General features: G+C 41.8%; 1 protein-coding gene across 2 annotated transcripts in view; it reads right to left on the bottom strand.

Moving 5' to 3' along the window:
- Positions 1-289: 289 nt before the first annotated feature.
- LOC119737374 (ATP-binding cassette sub-family C member 8-like) overlaps positions 290-16,614 on the bottom strand; it is a 37,586-nt gene continuing 21,261 nt past the window's right edge. For both annotated transcript variants that reach the window (XM_038211685.1, XM_038211686.1), the window contains 14 exons: positions 11,511-11,671; positions 10,944-11,013; positions 10,595-10,752; positions 9,970-10,062; positions 9,318-9,420; positions 8,837-8,950; positions 8,139-8,250; positions 4,860-4,990; positions 4,224-4,302; positions 3,049-3,157; positions 2,542-2,645; positions 2,078-2,211; positions 1,846-1,908; positions 290-1,657 (listed from right to left, as the gene is read on the bottom strand). In XM_038211685.1, the coding sequence (XP_038067613.1) occupies positions 1,520-1,657; positions 1,846-1,908; positions 2,078-2,211; positions 2,542-2,645; positions 3,049-3,157; positions 4,224-4,302; positions 4,860-4,990; positions 8,139-8,250; positions 8,837-8,950; positions 9,318-9,420; positions 9,970-10,062; positions 10,595-10,752; positions 10,944-11,013; positions 11,511-11,671 (1,569 nt within the window). In that variant the 3' untranslated portion in view covers positions 290-1,519. The remainder of the gene's footprint in view (positions 1,658-1,845; positions 1,909-2,077; positions 2,212-2,541; positions 2,646-3,048; positions 3,158-4,223; positions 4,303-4,859; positions 4,991-8,138; positions 8,251-8,836; positions 8,951-9,317; positions 9,421-9,969; positions 10,063-10,594; positions 10,753-10,943; positions 11,014-11,510; positions 11,672-16,614) is intronic.

Here is a 16,614-nt window from a genome sequence, read left to right as displayed (position 1 = left end):
TGTTAATAGATAAAAATTGTGGTGACGTCCATGGGCGTCGCCAGGATTTTTCCTAGAGGGGGGCAAAAAAATATTTGCCAAAAAATGCTTGTATTTCTCAACACATTCTCGATTTATCAGTTTTAGAGGGGGGCAGGGACATTTTGTCCCCCCAAACTCATTAAATTTACACCACTTTGTCTTCGCGACTCTTTTTTTTTTCTTCTTTTTTTTCTTCTTTTGTTTTTGTTTTTTTTTGGCTTTTCCAGGGGGGAGGGGGGGGGGCAAGTGCCCCCCCTTGCCCCCCCTCGCGGCGCCCATGGTGACGTCATGATGACGTCATCATATGATTTTGTATGGATTTTAGACATTTTGTTCATAGCCGTATCTCACAAACGCAACATGCTAACCTCAACATTCTTTTCGTAATAGACTTATTAGGTCATATATATTTGGACAATGTAAAAATGTATGTCATCATGATGACATCAATAACATGGTTTTTAAAAACACATAAAGGTAGGTTCGGGCGTCATGAAACTTGGTAGGAAGGTAGGTAATGTTGCAAGTATGCAAATTTCAAAATGACGATGTCATCAACTGATTATTAATAAATGTTTATACTTTTATATTTTTGTTGCTAGCAGCTAACTTTGACATTAAATGCATTTAATGCAATTATCATTTAAAAGCCTGCACATCGCCCCAAAAAACATAAACTCATAAAAAAATCATAATGCAGTAAAGCCCTACGTTCTGTTCTTAAACAGACATATACCTCTAGTTGTGTTTTAGAAACATCACTACTGCTACCAACAAAACTAAAATTGATTTTTATATTCATTAGCTGCTTTTCCCCTAAATAAAAACCTTTTGGCAGTCCAGAGCCTCGCTACACATTGTGTTCTTATGAGACATCAAAGTGTTTCAAACGACTGTGAAGCTTGTGTCCTTGAGCAGACCTTTTACATCAATTTGTCCAATTCATCGATGAATATAAAGAAAAAGGTTTGGGTTAGCTGTGTGCCCCACAAGAAGCTCAGACAAATTTAGGAATACTCATCGATACTTTTGTTACGTTCAAAGAAACTATAGCAACTTGATTCTTAATTGGAGGTGCGCATATAATTTTTTTTAAAAACCCATTTGGTTGAAGAAGCACCAAGTATATGCGTACGGCCTGTGCACAAGTCATGCGCTTTTGAACACCATGAAAAAAACGTAATATAACATAGCTTTTTAACATGAAAAGAGTAATATAAACTTTTCTTTCATATTACCATCTCAATAATGACTTCTTTGATTGTTGGATAAGTCTAAACCATCGGCAAGAAATTGAAACATTATTTGGTCTTCTCCAAATTAAAGCACACATCTCCAAATTGATTATTTTCAGAATTTGATACCCTGAACACAGTCCTCTGCAGCATACAAAGTGCAAAATGTGTTATCCGTCCTTAATTTCTACAACTAAGAAAGTGTTAGCGCTAAAGCGATGACCAATGTCTTGAGGACCATCTTCACAATGCAGACCACCTTCTTAAGTTCCGGCTTTCACCAGGGAAGCAAAGATACTATCTTCCTGGGCTAGTAGATTCTGTGGCGTGTCATATTCTGCAATTCTGCCCTCATTCAGAACCAAGATGTGGTCTGAGTCCAGGATGGTTTGCACACGATGCTGCAAAAGATGGAAATAAGTTTTAGAAGGTAACACTGAAAGCCTGAAACTGAAAAATATTACCACGGATATTGTGGCTGTGCGACTGGAAGGCTTCAACAGAAAGGTGAATTTCAATTTCTTACGCCTGGTTATTTTGTAGTGCGAAGACATTTTTCTGTTTTGGCAGAGATGGGTATGTTACTTACAGCTATGGTGAGTACAGTCCTCTCCTTGAAGGCACAGGCTACAACGTCTTGAAGAATGGCATCCTAGGAGGAAAAAGTGCCAAAGCTATGACATTTTAATGGAGCTGTCAAAAATTTAAAAGATTGTCTTGTAGAATAGCACCCAATAAGAGGACAGGATCAAGTTTGTTTTAAGAAGTCCAGTAACAAAAGTTGAATGTATTGCCAACCCAGAGAGGATGCAAGAACTGACCGTTTCCAAGTCGATGGAGGCGGTTGCCTCATCCATGACCAGGATGCGAGTCTTCCTCAAGAAGGCACGAGCCAAGCAAAACAGCTGCCTCTGACCCACGCTGAAATTCTCACCTCCCTCCGTTACCATGGCATCTAGGGAAAAAAGGAAACAACCCATAAGTGTCGTTTGCATTGAATACCATGGATGGGCTAGAGTCACAATGGAGCAAGTTTAGTCAAGGACCATCGGTCAATCTGGGAAGAAAGGAATTCAGGAGAGATTAGGATGATGGTGAGCTTAGTACTTGTGTTCTTGGGCAAGACACTTTATTCCAATTGCCTTTCTTTACCCAGGAGTATAAATGGGTACCGTAAGGGTAGAAACCCGGCTGAGGGAATCAGCGTTCAATTATTTCCAGTAAAAACAGCTCAGAAAAATAATGGGGAATTCAAGGAGTGAAATTAAAATCAAGTCAATCTTACCCAGTTTGAGGTCGAGCTCAGACACCACATCTTTCAGTTGCGCAATCTCCAGGGCTTCCCATAACGCATCATCTTCATGCTCGCCCTGAGCATCAAGGTTAAACCTTGGAAACAAGAATACAATCTTAAATTTAAAAATACAAATCGTCTAACAACAAGTAATTTGTTTTTGCTTTATCTGCAGTGCATTATGGGAAAACTTGACATTCATACAAACACATTGTTTTTATTTTGTTCTATTTGACAGGAAGTCAGCAGTTTTTACTCTTTAAAGGAGGAAAGCATTTTGAGTTGAAATTATTTCTTCTTAATAAAGTCTTCTGAATTATGCAAACAGTGAAATATGGATTGTAAACTGTAGGAGGCTGAATATTAACAAACATTTAAAATTGGTGTGTTCAAGACCAATGCTCCCTGATACACAATGTTAACCTTTTTCTGACCCAGTGCCCTTTTACAAAACAAACAGCATGAGCCAAACTTCAGTTTTTAGGGTAACTTTTTTACCTGATAGTTCCAGTGAAGAGTACAGGGTCCTGTGGAATGATGGCCAGACGACGTCTGACTTCCACCAACGGCAGATGGGCAATGTTCACTCCATCAATCAAGATTTGCCCTGTCAAGGCCAGAAATGAATTCTTTAATTTAAAGAACTGTTGATGTTCCATCTTATAATAAAGACCTGTTCACGGGCAATGTTTAAAACAATTTTAAAGATGCATTTCCCGATGCTATTTTCAAATTTCAGCTTGAAAATAGATTCCTTTCTAAACTGCTATTTTTTTTAGCAGTACAAGATTTGTTCACCTACGAAAAAGGAATTCTTTGCTTAAAAAAACATACAACTTGAAAAGTGGTAAAGAGAAAAAAAATAGAATTTGTTGGAAAGCGTGGAGAATGCAATTAACATTAAAAACACTTTGGCAAGAATTTCCCAATTTTTTTTGGCAGATCCCTGCATGCATACGTAGCGTAGCAGTATTACCTCTGATTTGTAGAGCCCTGCATTAATGGACATTCGTAAATACCTCAGACAGTTTAGCTATTCCTATTGGTCGAGAGCCCGTCACGGGGCCGGTCTTAAACGGATGATAAAGGCATGGCTAGCTGGTCTTAAACACTTTTCCAGTGTCGCAATAAAATGTGGACTCCTAAAACTCCAGTGCCTCTTACTGTTTCATTGGTTGAACGTTCACAATCCTCACGTAGGCATGCGCAACACTACCAGTGAGTCCGAATTTTATAGTTCTAAATTCAAAACGCAACGCCCCAGGTGCGTTCTACGCGGGCGTCAATCTCCTTAAAAGGGTTGTTTACATCTTACTCGCCAGCTGAAAACTCCATTATTGTGCTAGAGGGATGTTATAAAAAGCATGAAGTGAACTTGTTGAACAAAATCAGGATTTTTTGAATGAATTATTTGATATTTTTTTACCGAAAAGGTATTTATGAATGGGAATAAATATGTGCTCAGTCAGTATTTATCACTCTGTTTAATACCGCTTAAGAGTCTGGGTGCTGTTCATCTGATAATTATCAGCACCCAGACTCTAAGCGGTATTAAACAGAGTGATAAAAACCTCCGGAGCACACATTTATTCCCTTAGTGTAACATTTGCATAAATGTAATGCCCTGACACCAGGTATGCAATATTTCATGATTATAGGACTGTTGGACTGACCTTTAAATGTCTGGATGATCCTAAAGAGGGTCAGGGTCAGCGATGATTTACCGCTTCCAGTCCGACCACAAATCCCGATCTAAACACACAGAAAATCAAACTTTCAGCTCTATGCTTGCTCAGGCACAAAATGAAACATGTATTGAAAAGTTTGTGCTTTTATTGAAAAATGTCCAATACTTTCGTAAATCGTACCATCCCAGATCTTTCAAAAGGTTTTGGAAAAGCATGTTCCATTGCAGCCACATTTAATCAACATTTTTGAGGAGTGTGACCTAGTGGTTAGGGTTTGTAACTCATGATCAGAGGGTCAGGGGTTCAAATCCAGCTGCTGACCATTTGTTGTGTCCTTGGGCAAGCCACTTCATCCCCACTTGCCTCTCTCCACCCAGGAGTATTAATGGGCACTGGCATTAGCTGGGGAGTAACCTGCAATAGACTAGCATCCCATAAAGGGGGAATAGAAATATTATAAGTCATTTCATGCAATTAAAACCGGAGATAAACGCCGACCTGATGGGTCACATTGACTCATGACAGACTTTACTATTTACTTTAAAGTTCCATTGGAAGAAAAATTAACATTGGTCACTGCATGGTGGTGGAAAAACAACCTCAACAATCCTGTCAGGGTACCTTTTCTCCTGCCTTGAAGTGGATATCAATACCATGGAGCACAGGATCAAGATCTGATGCATATCGGGCTGAGACACCCTTGTAGACAATCTCACCCTGATCTGGCCAATCATGGCGTGGCTCAATTACACCTGTACCAAAACACAAAATGAGGTAACAGGTGTTTGTTAAGCTACAAATGTCAATAACAGGTGTTTAAAGCTACAGCTATGTCTATTGCCAGTATGTGTTCATGTAGCTGTAATTGTCAAAGACCACACAGGAGCTCTAAGATAAGAGCTTCTGACGCTGCCTATACTACCCTTTTGAAAGCATTTTTTTAGCATCAGGGTGTGTAAATGTTTAGTTGGTATTGGGTTTTTCAAAAGCACTATGGACTCTTATCTATTACTTCATTACTTGAATAGGGCAGTAGTTTGTGTTTCTCCTACTGTGAATGTTTTTAGTGATAGCCTCCATGTTAGCTTGAGTACTTTTCACTCACTTGGTTCGCCAGATGGCAAAGCCCAAGAAAAAGTAGGGAACTGTTCCTTGTATTCGGGTATTGCATTTTATTTCTGTATGTTGGCAATAGTGGTGACTGTTGACTGGATCACAGTACCTCACATTCGGGGTCTGTGGCCAAACACCATTACTTAATGCACATGTACTTGTATTTATCCATGCCAAACATAATGCTTTGTAGTTGGAAATGTGTTGCTGGTGTCAGCTCAAGCTGTCCCTCCATGGTAATAATATTGGTGTTTTGCTTTCGATGAAGAGACGGGATGTAATCCGCACTGTATGTTGACTCATTTCCATTGCTTATGTATAAAGTTTTGTGGTGTATTTTTCAAATTTTTGGAAACTTGTAATCATTCATATTTTTGGATGAGATTGTCTGTTGTACAAATTGTTGTACAACTATTACATGCCTTTCATAATTGTGTATAATGTAGAGCATATATAGTGCATTGTATAGTGACTTTTGGATGTTCATATTTTCATGATTAGGCAGATTCATTTGTTCAGGTTTTCCTGACTTAGGTTGGTTGACAAAGACATTTGGTGGCATTTTCATATATTTCTCTTTCATTGATTTTATATTGGATAGGAATTTGTATTTCTTTTCGTGCATTTCCAATTTGTTCCCTTAAAGAACGTTTAGTGACGGGATTGTAGGTTCCTAATTTTAGTGTAGCTGCTAAGTGGAATATTTTGTCAGCAATTTTGTAGTTTGGTGTATTCCAACTATTTGTACTCACCGATTTATGGGATATTTTTATATAGCCTTTTGAGTGAGATTTTGTTGTCTGACACTTTCACCATGCAGTCTGCCGTTTACAGGACCATTTTGTGTGGAAATGTGTGTATATGTACATTGGAAATTCCCTATTCCGATTGTTGCCCTAAGTACTATTAGTGACGGGTGTTGCTCCTTCAAGTTTAGCTGTACTTGTGTGGATGTAATTATTATGTTTCCTAGCCTGATGTGGGTTGTTGTAGTTGGTTGAGTTGTCCAACTTTTAGTTCACGCAGTGTGGGTGGAGACTTTTCATCATCATGCAGTCTATCTTGGGATGCACTGAATTGTTTTAATGATTGAGAATATAGTTTGCCTTCTTGCTTTCCAAGCAAGAGAGTGTATTGCCACCCACTTGTTTTGTGTTCTCCATATCTTAACCTTGAGTATGAACCTTCTGTTTTGCCTGCCAATTTAGATCCAATTGTTCGAATATACATGTAGCTCAAACTTTAATAAGATCCATGTTAATGTGATTTGGATTTCATGACTGTTTGTTATGTAACTATATTGATTTTACACCAAGTCTTGTGTGTAAGAAACCATGTTCAGAGTTTTTGACATGACCTGAAACCACATTTTTAATGTACATGTAAAGTGTATGGTAAAGGATGCTCTGTAGTGTACAGACAAGTGATTCCAACCATGTATTATTCTTAAGTTCAACCATGGTTGACCTCATTGTATTACAATGTATCAGTTTTCTCATGGAGATTGGTTGGTCGGCTTTGTGCTTAACTGTATAGAGATCTTGACATGTGGAAAATTGCAAGATAGGTTTTGTATTGGAATGTGATCCTTTACATGATTTTGAGCTGATTTGGAAAGGGTTTTTATGGAATACCGTATCCATGTATACTGTATGTCAGTTTCTATTTAAAGACATTTCTGATGGTTTAATGTCTAGTCAGTGTGCTTTCAGTACGTATATGTACATGGTATTTTCCTTTACCTTTAAAGGGTTGCCACATGTCTATAAATTTTATGCAGTATTATCACACTGAACCTGTTGTAATTTAATGTACTGCATTGAAATATGTAAAAGGTGTTATTATTGTAGATCACTTAATTAATGGGAATTTTATATGATCATTTTCAGGTTGCCCTTGTATTTCTGCTATTTGGGACCACTCGGGTCGCGTGGTCTTAAAGTAGGGAACCTGTAGGGAGACCAAGTGTGCCCTCAGTTGTTGTTCGTCCAAAGTAAGGCAAGGTGATTTGCATAGTGTGACCTTTGTGCTTCCCGCGCAAAGGCAACTTGTAACAAGTTTTCTCCTGTGGGCTTCGAACAGAGAAGACCAACATATATTTTGTCTGGAAAATTCTCTCGTTTTTGTAGTGAGCATGGCTCCTGCCATGCTCCTGAGATATATCACTGTGGTAGGTCAATTTCATAGAAGATTCCCTGTGAGTATTGCTCTGTTTTATCTTCATTTTGTAAGGGAAATTGTGTATTTTCGGGATGAGAGTTGAGACATGATTCGTTGCATTTTAGGTTTGTACTTTGATGTGTAGCGTATATACCTTTACAGACATGTGTTGAACTTTGACACACACTTTGTATTTATTTTGACATTTTATTGTGTACACAGGCTTAATGCTTGAAGTGTTGTAATGTAAGAATAAATGTATTGTAGTTAGGAAATCACAGTCGTCACATCATCATCATAATTGTATATTTTGTTAGAACACTCATCCGCTTTAAATAGAGGACCGTTCCTCCTTCCTTCCCCCTTAATTGACGTGGGAGCTGGTCCACTTCATTAAGGATCAATAAGTGTCTGAACAAATGTCATTTGTCATTTCTTGTCACTTGTCAGGCTGAATGTGTCACTTTTCACAAATATGCTTCCACTGAAGGAAATTTACATCACTCAATAATTGTGAGATATCATTGTCACACATGTCACTCAATAATTGTCATATCTCGACAGTTATTTGTCACAGTCACTTGTCACTGTAATGTCACTGCCATTTGTCATCATTTGTCCACTCACCGTCATACTCCTCTTTCTTGACAGACTTGTAGTACTCCACTCGTTCCATGGCATTCATCTGCATCTCCATCTCAGCTGACAATCGGATCACCCAGTTCAACTGGCTCGAAATCTGCATGTCAAATGACCGCAAAATTAACAAGTGCCCAAAAGCATTCCCTTGTTCTTGGTAATCCCCTGTTACTTGTGACTGGCTTGTGAAATGCCTTGTGATGTCCTTGTGACTAGAACTGCGAATTGACTAGTGATTTATTTGTGAGGGATTGTGATGGACTTGCGAATGGACTTGTGATTTACCTGTGACAGGAGTTTGGCTCGGCTCCAACACTGACTTACGCTAAGAGCATTAAGGAACGTGTAATGGACATGTGACGACATTGTGACTTCTGAATCGATTTGAGATTTAATTGCGACTGAAACCTTGAAATGACTTGTGATTTACTGTGACAAGACTTGTAATGAAGTTGTGATTTACTTGTGACGGCCTTGTGATTTTCTTATGATGGGACTTAAGAACTGACTTGAGAGTCACTTGTGATGGAAACAACTATTGGACTGACTTACAATGGGAGAACAGGTTGTAGTCTCAGCAAGGTTGGATTTCATTTGTTATTCTTAATCACCTGTTACTTATGACCAGACTAGCAAATTGACCTACGATAGACTTTTGACCGACTTGTGATCAATTTCTGACTTACACTGAGAGCGTATGTTATTGCTAGTCCCACCAAGCTAGGCTGGAGGCCACCTGCGAGGGCCGAGATCATGGTTGCAAGGCCGGCAAATAACACGATGGCTGCTCCAATCAGGTCCTGTCATAATAGGGCCGACATAATTTCAGAATGGGTTAGAGTGTTCACTATTTCATTCTGTTTCACTTTTGTGAATGATATACCTCGATAAGATAAAGGATAATTTTACAACAGGATCATCGAGGTTGAACAGATTGACATTACCTACAGGAATTGAAAATTGAAGTGTTCAATTTACTGTTTTGCAGGAATTTGAAGAAACAAAATCTGGAATATCCACTGCTATTTTTAATTGATTGAATTCGAAATTTTAACATCTTGAGTAAAAGGTGATTTGAATGTAATTAGGCGTGAGGTTGTCAATTGCCCAGATATTGATGTCGTTGTTTAAATCTCAAAAAAAGGTCAAACCAGGGATTTCACTCACCAGTCTGCTCCCCAACCACCTGTTCCCTGTGTTCATGTACAGGAAAGTCAGGTTACTCAACTCAATCTTTTGAATGATGAGTTTCTGGAAGCGATGCTGCTGCCTGTTATTATTTAAGAGACAATAATATTCAGTAAATCATTTATTCAGTAGAATTCTTTTCAGACATGACATTTCACAGAAATGTGACACATTGATTTAAAGCATGTAAACTGTCTATTAAAACAGAAATCACCGTCTCATTTGCATTTAAATTTACTGTTCCTTGTTTTAAATGACTAATTCTGCACCAACAAATATAATTATAAATTAATAACCAGGAGGCCAGAAACACCGGGGCAAAGCCCTTCTCTTAGCGATAAGTGTTACTGGGTTCTTTTACATGCATTGCATTACACAACACACGGGACCTCTGGCTTTACGTCCCATCCGAAGGACGAAGCAATAATTGTTAAGTGCCTTACTCAAGGGCACAAGTGTCCGGGCCCGGGCTCGAAACCCACGCCGCTGTTGCCTCTGAAACACCAGAGCACGAGTCCGGTGCTCTTAACCACTACACCATGACACTCCTCTGCGATGGTATAAAAGTCCAACCCGAGCATGTACGCAAACAAGAGCTTATAATTTCCTAAACTGCCTAACGATGCCTCACCTGTAGGCTCTGATGGTTGACAATCCTCCCAGAGATTCAGAGAAGTGTGCATAGACTGGAGACTTATTGATGCTGTCAAGACGCTGCAACTCCCTGCAGAAATGAAAAAGATGACACACACATGACACATGATGACCTTCAACGATCTTTAATCTTTAATCTAATTAAAATGATTAACTTAACCTAATGATTTCACTTTAAGGTTTTTGACAAACTGTGTTTACATTTCATTCAAGTACCTGGAACATGCACACAAATTGTAACAATTGCACATACTGCTAAGAATGATACTGCTAAATCCAAAAACTTGCTTTAGCTTTTAAAAGGAGCTGGCCTTCAAATGAAAAAGAGGCAATTGCAGTAAAGTATCCTGCTTGTGAACACAAATACTATATCATGACTTTGTTTCTATCATCCTTCTGGGAAGGTTGCTTAAACACTTAAATGTCATGAACAATTTTTAACAGCCTACCCCTACACCTACCCCAAAAGTACAAAATAAATATACAAATTAAGAAAATAAAAATAACCTTGATGTTTCAAAAGAAAAAAGGCAATTGCTGTAAAGTATTCTCGAGGACATAAACACTATTTTGAAATTTTATTTAAAAATTTCAAATTTTACCTGGATGTTGTAATAAAGACTTTCACCAGTAGGAGGTAAAAGCACACGATGGGGATCAACGCGACGATGAAATACCAGGTCACGATAGCGTCCACCAGCACAGCCACTAGGCAGCTCATCGAAAAAATCAAGAAACCATTCAGAGTCGGTCCAAGTTGCTTGGGAAATGAAAAGAAAGATCAGAAAATGAAACCAAAACATCAGGAAAAAAAATACGAAAACATTAAAAAACGAGAACATCAGTAAATAAAAACAAAGACATCAGAAAAAAATGGAATGAAAACATCAGAAAAGGACACAAGAACGTCAGAAACGTGCTACAATCACAGAGTATTGTGGGATACATTACCGAGTCAATGACCGACATGTCAGAGGAGAACCGATTGAGAATTCGCCCAATTGGGGTAGTGTCAAAGAACCTGGCATATCAAATTGGAAACAAATAAATACAAGAATTTATAACGACATGTTTCAAACCTAATCCATACAAAAAGTTAAAACAATCCTGTGCAACGGACAAAAATACAATGTATGCAGATATCGACATGGAAAAGAATGATCAACCTGAAATGCCACTAGAATGTTTGCTAGAAGGCTTCCTGAATTCTCTAAAAAACGTTGCTATGCGGGAAACCCAAAACCCATCATTTGTACTTAACTTTCAACGAGTATCAAGCTGCGTGGCTGGCCACTACATTCCCATCTCAAAAACTACTTGGTGGATTTGAAGATCACAGAAAAAAAGGGATTGTTGATTTTCTTTGTAATAATTAGTTTGTTTTTCTTTTTTGCTTTCTTCATTGCAAAACTCAAAGAAGTAAAGTGAATGCAAATCTGAACCAACACCCACCATTAAAGATTTTTTTTTAATTAAAAAAAATTAGGATCTCAACTGGGCCCAAAACACATTTCTTACCTAAGCGGTGCACTCATGACGGTATTGAGCATGCTGTTATGAAGCTTCTTTGCTGCAAAGAGAGATCCAATGTAGATCAGCGTGAAGGAACCAGCTTCAACTAGGATACTGCCTACAGACAGGCCTGCATAGCCACCCAGGTAATAGCCAAGTAAAGCATCCTAAAATGGCACAAGAGATAGTTAACTTGATTGAAGAGCTTCAATCAAAATCCGACAATATTCAATGAACCCGAAAGACTAGCCTATCTTCTTCTGAATGACTGACCTGCTGACCTGATTGACCTGACTGACCGACTGGCTGTCTCCCCGACTGATCAACTGACCGACTGACTTGGACCGGCTGACTGACTCCCCAACTGACTGACTCCCCGACTGACAGACTGACTCCCTGACTGACTGACTAAAAATCTGACTGCTTAAATTTATAGTGCAAAAAAACGGCCTCGCTCATCAGTGATCTGTGAAACATTCAACGTTCCCTCGGCTTTGCCTCAGGAGATAATATGTTCACCAAATAACTTTGGGTAACTAGTTCAACTATAATACTTGATGCAGGCAACAATTTGCTATTATCTACCTTGTGTTCGTTATTACTCACTTTGGATATTACTCGGTGGGTTATTATTTCGGTATTATTTACTTCAGTCTGGCATTATTCACCTTGGGATATAACATTTTTACTATACCACTTGATAGGTCCATATATCGGTATTATTTACCTTTGATTGGTATTGTAACGCAAATGAGCGAGATTTGCTATGCAATGCGAGCGCAAGCAAGCGCGAGCAAGAAATCAGAGTCTAACTACAGAGGGCGCTAGAGCGCTACTGCGCTAGTTGCACACAATCAGCGCGCGAGCGGCAGTGCGTGTTCAGACATCGTCGGGGAACGGACGTGTGGAGCTGAGTGCTGAGATCAGGTATTGGAGGCTACAGTGTGCGCTACCTCAATTCGAGCGTGGGCCACTGTTAAGAATACTTGAGTGGGACTGCGGGGGGATGCTGATAAGGAAACTAGGGATTAGTTTCTGGTCCGTGTACTAGGGGAAGGGAGTTAACTTACCTTTGGAAACCGTAGGGGGAGGCACTCGTAGCCTCGAGGCTACAACGGGAGGATCCAAACTAGGAGGCGCGTCAATCGCTGGGAGGCTGCACTGCTAGCGCTAGGTGGATCAGAGGCACTCATTCATTTATTTATTTGCTTGTAATCAGTTAATTATTGAGGGTACTATTTAATCGATAACTGGGAGGTTCAAGCAGCAGTTATTGAGTGATAATTAAAGGAGGTCACATCATCATTTATTTCCTTGTCCCATTTACTCTTGTCCTGTGTCATGTCTGTCCCCGAGGAGGTTTACTGAGGGTCCAGTTATTAGCCCTGTGCATTAGGCGGTACATTTCCGCTCAACAGGCCTACTCCACCGGTCTTAGGTCTCTTGAAGGAGGTACCACACCTGCTGGGTGACCACCGGGGAACAAATCGTCCGGGGTAATTTGGTAATTCCGCTACAAATGGTGATAAATGGTGATAAATGCACTCGACTTCACATTGGACCTAAATTCACCTATAAATCAGTACATTCGGGGACAACCAACGTAGCCTCAATTATGGACAAGGAGGACACCAAAGAGGCGTCAGGAGCCTCAAGTCATGATGTTGCTGACTATGAGGACGAAGTACATTACCTGCGGATGGAGATGCAGGGAAAAGAGGACGAATTACAGCGATCACTCCACAGGAATGAATAGCTCGAGCTAAAGCTTACAGGAGATGGAGATCGCGAGGCTACAAGAGGAAATAGCCAAACTGAACACAGGAGGACCGCCAGGAAGGCTACCCTTCGGTGATGGACAACAACACACAAAAGAAGGTGACTCAACAAAAGGCGAACTCAAGGCAAGTTCAGAGTGTCTAGAGCCTGTGGATTTGTCCCTTGGAATTCCGGAAATGAGTGCCTTGGGAGGCATTTGGACGCCTCCGACAGGGATACTGAAAAAGAATAGGACGTGGACGCCTCAGGCACAATCTACTGTATTAGCGGAGGGTACCAAACGTTTTACAATGGAGCCTCCTGCCCAGGAGACAGCTCCAAAAGAAATTATAGAGGATACCAAAAGGGAGACCAAGGAGCCTCCTGTGCAATCAAAGGAGACTACTGAGGATACAGCTCAAAAAGGAAAACAAACAGTGGAGGACACATTCACAAGAGGGCTTGCACGGCCTCGGATTGTACCAGACCGATACAAAGGGAAGGAGGCATGGAAGGATTACGTAGAGCACTTTGAAGCTTGCAAAATTGCAAACGCTTGGACGGATGAGGAGGCATCGGCATTTCTTGCGGCAAGCCTCCAGGGTCCAGCACTTAAGGTGCTTCTTAATCGCAAGGAGGATGGTAAAAGGCCATCAGTGAATTGACGGCAATGGCGTACCCCGAGTTTTCAGAAACTGGTAAGGACCGCCTCGCGAGGGGCCACTTTTCCGACGCGATTGCTAGCCAGTCGATTCGCGAAGGCATCTTTAGAGCCAACCCGACAACTTTGGAGGAAGCAATTAGGGCAGCCTTGGCTACAGAAAATTTCGAACGAATGGAGGAGCGGAGGTCAGGTCTCAGTGAGTTCCAAAGGAAAGCGTGCAGGATGAATGATTTGGAAGAGCAGGTTCGTGACACAGTAGAAAACCTAGTTGACAAGGGGCTGTCCTCCAGAGGACCACCATCGCAGCCTGAGGCTACATCAACAAAGAGGAAGCCTGACACGAGGATTTACCATCCATGGCCAAAGCGTCAAGCAACGATGAACGACACATGTTTCAGCTGCAAAGGGCGAGGGCACTTTGCACGGGACTGCCCAACAAAAAGGAACAAAATACAGCAGGGAAACGAGTCACAGCCCGTCCTGGGACCCAAGGAGGGGCTGGATGTGCCACAGGGTCAACAAGTAACCACAAAACAGGACTAGGTACTCCCACAGTAACTACAGAGAGGAGGATTTCCTCGCCTCTAGTGTCAGCCAAAGATGGATTATTTGTTGAAGGAGAAGTTCGATCACTAAGGTTTCGGATGCTGGTTGACACTGGAACAACAGACACAATCATTTCTGCTGAGATTTACTACAAGATACCACCTGAGAGGAGACCAAAGCTGGAGGACCAGGGTGTGAGGGTACTCCAAGCAGACGGGAAACCTCTCGAGACTCTAGGCGTAGCGCAGGTTGAAGTACGGGTTGGGAGGACAACTTATCCCGTTCGAGTAGTGTTCGCCAAAGTAGGGATTCAAGGAATACTTGGGATGGACTTTTTGCTCCCGACGGGAGGGAAGTTGGATTTCAAGAGGCGTGAGTTGATACTCAATGGAGAGCCTCTGAAATGTACCAGCCGATTTGGAGACTCGTTCTGCGCTAGGATTATTGTCTCACAGACCACTACTATACCACCCGGACACGAGACCATAGTTCCCGGAAGAATGTCCACGCCATTGGAGGCTTACAGTGCGGGCATTGTGGAGCCAGTAAGGGGCGGTGGAGAGTTAGAGAAGAAGGGACTAATACTAGGCAGGACTCTGGTTAACACTGAAGAGGACACAGTCGCCTTGAGGGTACTTAACCCAGGACGGCAGAAGTGTGTCCTCCGATGTGGGTTGACGGCAGGTCATTTAACACCTGTAGACGATGAGGATATCGAGGGGTCACACCAAACTGATAGAGGCGCTCAGAAAGAAGTTCAAGTTCCGGCCCACCTCCAGGATTTGTTTATTCGGGCGACTAAGGAGATGGAGCCGAGTCATCACGCCGCCATTGCTCAGCTACTTATCGATTATGCTGACGTATTTTCTACAGGTGACGATGATATTGGGAGGACAGGATTGGTTAAACACAGTATCGATACAGGCAACGCCCACCCTATTAGGGAGAGACCGAGGCGTCAGCCGGCCTGCCATCAAAAAGAAATTGACAAACAAGTAAGCGATTTGCTTGCAAGAGGCATCATTCAGCCATCAGATAGCCCCTGGGCATCGTATGTGGTCTTAGTGCGAAAGAAAGACGGTACCCAACGCTTCTGCGTGGACTATAGGAGGCTAAATGCCGAGACCGTGAAAGATACCTATCCAGTACCCAGGATCAATGACACGTTGGACGCACTTGCCAGGGCCAGATGGTTCTCCACGCTTGATTTGGCCGCTGGGTACTGGCAGGTGGAGCTAGATGAGGACGCAAAACGCAAGTCTGCCTTCGTTGTGCCCGGGGGATTGTACAGCTGGGGGGTTATGCCCTTCGGTCTGTGCAATGCCCCCGCCACATTTGAGAGGCTAATGGAGAGGTTAGTATCAGGCCTACAGTGGGAAACATTACTGGTGTATCTGGACGATGTAGTTGTCTACGGTAAAACTGTACAGGAGGAGATTAGTCGGTTGCGGGAGCTTCTGCGAAGATTCCGTGCGGCGAGGCTCAAACTGAAGCCTAAGAAATGCCATCTCTTCAGGCGGGAAGTAAAATATCCGGGACATGTCGTTTCCTCCAATGGGGTATCAACGGACCCTGAGAAGGTGGAGGCAGTCAAATCATGGAAGACCCCGACGGATGTCAGAGGTGTGAGGAGTTTTGTGGGGTTAGCCTTATACTATAGAAGGTTCATCAAAGGATTCGCGGATATGGCCCGTCCACTGCACAAGCTTACGGAGAAGGCACGACCATTCGTCTGGTGTGATGACTGCCAAGATGCCTTTGAGACATTAAAGCAACACCTACAGGAGGCATCCATTCTGGCGTACCCTGAGCCAAAGGGGCAATTTGTATTGGACACCGATGCGAGCGGCATCGGAATAGGAGCTGTACTTTCGCAAGTACAGGAAGGACAAGAGCGTGTTATCGCGTACGGCAGCCGGACGCTCAATAGAGCTGAGAGGAACTATTGCGTAACTAGGAGAGAGCTGCTGGCGATCATTGTGTACCTGAAACACTACAAGCAGTATGGGCGGCGGATATTGATTTGGACGGATCATGCGGCGCTGCGCTGGCTAGTTACCTTTAAGAATCCTGAGGGCCAAGTAGCTCGCTGGTTGGAGGTCTTGGGGGAGTATAACTATGAGATTGTTCACAGACCTGGAA

The sequence above is a fragment of the Patiria miniata genome, unplaced genomic scaffold, assembly GCF_015706575.1.
Source record: "Patiria miniata isolate m_02_andy unplaced genomic scaffold, ASM1570657v1 HiC_scaffold_3, whole genome shotgun sequence".
In the NCBI taxonomy this organism is placed as follows: Eukaryota; Metazoa; Echinodermata; class Asteroidea; order Valvatida; family Asterinidae; genus Patiria; species Patiria miniata.
Note: the sequence above shows the minus strand (reverse complement) of the source record. Positions and strands in the feature narration are given on the sequence as shown.